Raw genomic sequence first — 2596 nt, forward strand, 5'->3', positions numbered from 1 at the left:
AGTTCGCTCAGAGCAAAACGAATTTAAAAATTAAATTCCCAAATAAGTTAACAATCTATTATTGTAAAGCTAAACTTTATCATAAAGAATTTACTTCTTTTAGCATATTTTTTCCTACCAAGTTCACTATGATGTTCAGACGCGCATAAAAAACACTTTGTGAGGATATTAACACGTACCCCTATGACTTAGTCAAAAGAATCTTGGGAGAAAATAGGGCCTAAAAGTTATTTCTGGCGAAGGTGAGATAAAGACAAATAAGGTTCCTTTCAATTTAGAACTTCATGTTTTTCATTTCATGGTCCCCAAGCGAAGGATATCTGCGTACTAGAAAAAATTATACACAAAACTTTATTTGTTGTTCATATACCACCACAATATTTCACAAACTTAAACTCCAGGTACAGAAATGAAGTATTTTATCAGTTAAAAAGGACACGATGGGGTTATCAGTACATCCAAATTAAAGTTTGCAGGACGTAAATAGAAAATCTAAGCTACAGAACTTCTGTTATAAAAATTTTTACATACGAGGGCAAACTTAAAAATAAGGTCTGCAAAGCGCTATAACTGCATGGACACATTTCGCCTAGCTGTTAACCATTGTACCATGTTCGTTGCTTCTCTTAATTTTAAGCAAGCTATCGTTTACTTTGCCTTTTTATTTAGTACTGACTGAATAGTCGTTTGTAATGGAGTTCCTACTTGTTGCTACCACCAGATACGAAATTCAAGCAGTCATTCGGTTTCTAACGCAAAAGACGTTAATCCAATCGAAATTCACCGACAATTGACGAAAATGTATTGAGAATTGTGCATAGATGTCACAAATGTCCACAAGTGGTGACACAATCTGCCAGCGAAGTCATGGCAACCGTTTGGGATGAAAAGGGGGTTGATTTTATAGATCATGGAACCACAATAAACGCAGATAGATATTGTGAGACTCTTAAAAAAATTAAACGGCCAATTCAGAACAGAAGAAAAAGAAAGTTGAGCAAGGGAGTATGCCTTCTCCATGACAACGCTTGTCACCACGTCGTATGTACGACCATCGTTCTCCTGCAAGAGTTTGGACAGGGAATCGTAACCCACTCACCCTATAGACCGGAACCCAGTGACTACCGCTTGTTTCCTAAGTTGAAAGAACATTTGGGCGGAAAGCACTCCAGCAATGGTAAAGAGATGAAAGAAATAGTCCGCAACTTCCTGAAGAGCAAGGCGGCGAGTTGGTATGACATGGACGTAGAAAAATACCACAGGGGCTACAAAAATGCATTGACCGAAATGGTGATTATGTAAAAAAAATTTTAAATGTTCAAGTTTTAAAATTATGTATTAATTATTAAAAATTAACTTTTTTTTATTTCTAAAAACCAGTAGAATTTATTTTTGGGATTATCTTCGTATTTTAGCCCCGAGAAGCCCTATGAAATTTTCAGAAGTCACTTTTCATTCACAACATCCGCCTGTCCCTATAGTAACAGAAGGAGTATAATAGACTCGAGAATGTTGACACGATGGCATACGCCTTTTCTTAGGCAGTTAGCTAGCACCATTGGTCTCGAAAGTGACCTAGAGTTCACTTTGTTTCGTCATTGCTTGTTTTTTTCAATATTGTTTTAATACCTATATTATTGTTGGATACGGATAAACGTTAGCTACAGTTAGAAAGGTTTTCGATTATTTTTTACAGGAGACAATTTCTCTGAAACTGTGACCTAAAGGTGGTTCAAACGTGATTGTCCAGTGCCTAGGTAGTTTGGCGACCATTTTGCAAATTCCCGAATTCCGCTAATGTTTGCAAAATCTTTAGTCTTTTGATCAGAATAACAAATTTTTGGTCCTACAAGAAGGATTTTGGCCCTGAGAGACGGATTATGCACGCTTCTGGTCACTTCCAACCGGAAGTAAAACATCAGGCTCTCAGGAGGTAATGTCCTGTTTCTTCGAAAAATGGCCGTAATATTTTCTATTTCCATCTCTTTAGTTATATTCCATACTTTCTCAGCACATATACTGATAAAATGTATTACTGTTACATTCAAATAAACATTAACTGTGTCTAAGGTTCCTTCATTGAAAAACAAAATCAACATTTTGCTTTTATACCATAAACTAAATAAGACTCTCAGTAAATCTACCACTCAAGTTAATAGTTAATAACTCTATTGATTTGTGGAAATAGCATTCAAGACATCCAATGCCTAAAATATGTATGATAATCTGCTAGTTCTTAATTTTCCTCAATTAGACTTTTCTTCATTAACTTCAGGATTGGGTAAAATATTTCTTCGTTCACTCCAAGTGCCAACTTCCGCAAAGCTACTCAATTCACCTCACACTCCATTGACACTTTTGGAATGACACTAAACTCATCATATCCAATCAATTTAACTGATATTCTGCCATCTAATTCAATCCAAATCCAGTAGATTTCGGGTAGTATGTAGATAGGTACGCTTGGAATAACTGATTTACTGATCTCCATTCCAACAATTGCTCGCCTACTTAATATAAAATACACACTTCGCTAAATCTTCTATAAAAATTGGTTTTCAATTCAAATCTCTAATAAATATTAATCAATAAAACA

General features: G+C 35.4%; 1 protein-coding gene across 1 annotated transcript; it reads left to right on the forward strand.

Annotated features, from left to right (window-relative positions):
• Nucleotides 1–692: 692 nt before the first annotated feature.
• On the forward strand, nucleotides 693–1626 carry LOC136416744 (uncharacterized). The gene is made up of 3 exons (XM_066402077.1): nucleotides 693–763; nucleotides 822–1298; nucleotides 1416–1626. Exons 1-3 carry the CDS (start codon nucleotides 693–695, stop codon nucleotides 1624–1626), a joined length of 759 nt encoding a protein of 252 aa, XP_066258174.1.
• Nucleotides 1627–2596: the final 970 nt, after the last annotated feature.

Source organism: Euwallacea similis, chromosome 24 (assembly GCF_039881205.1).
Source record: "Euwallacea similis isolate ESF13 chromosome 24, ESF131.1, whole genome shotgun sequence".
Lineage (NCBI taxonomy): Eukaryota > Metazoa > Arthropoda > Insecta > Coleoptera > Curculionidae > Euwallacea > Euwallacea similis.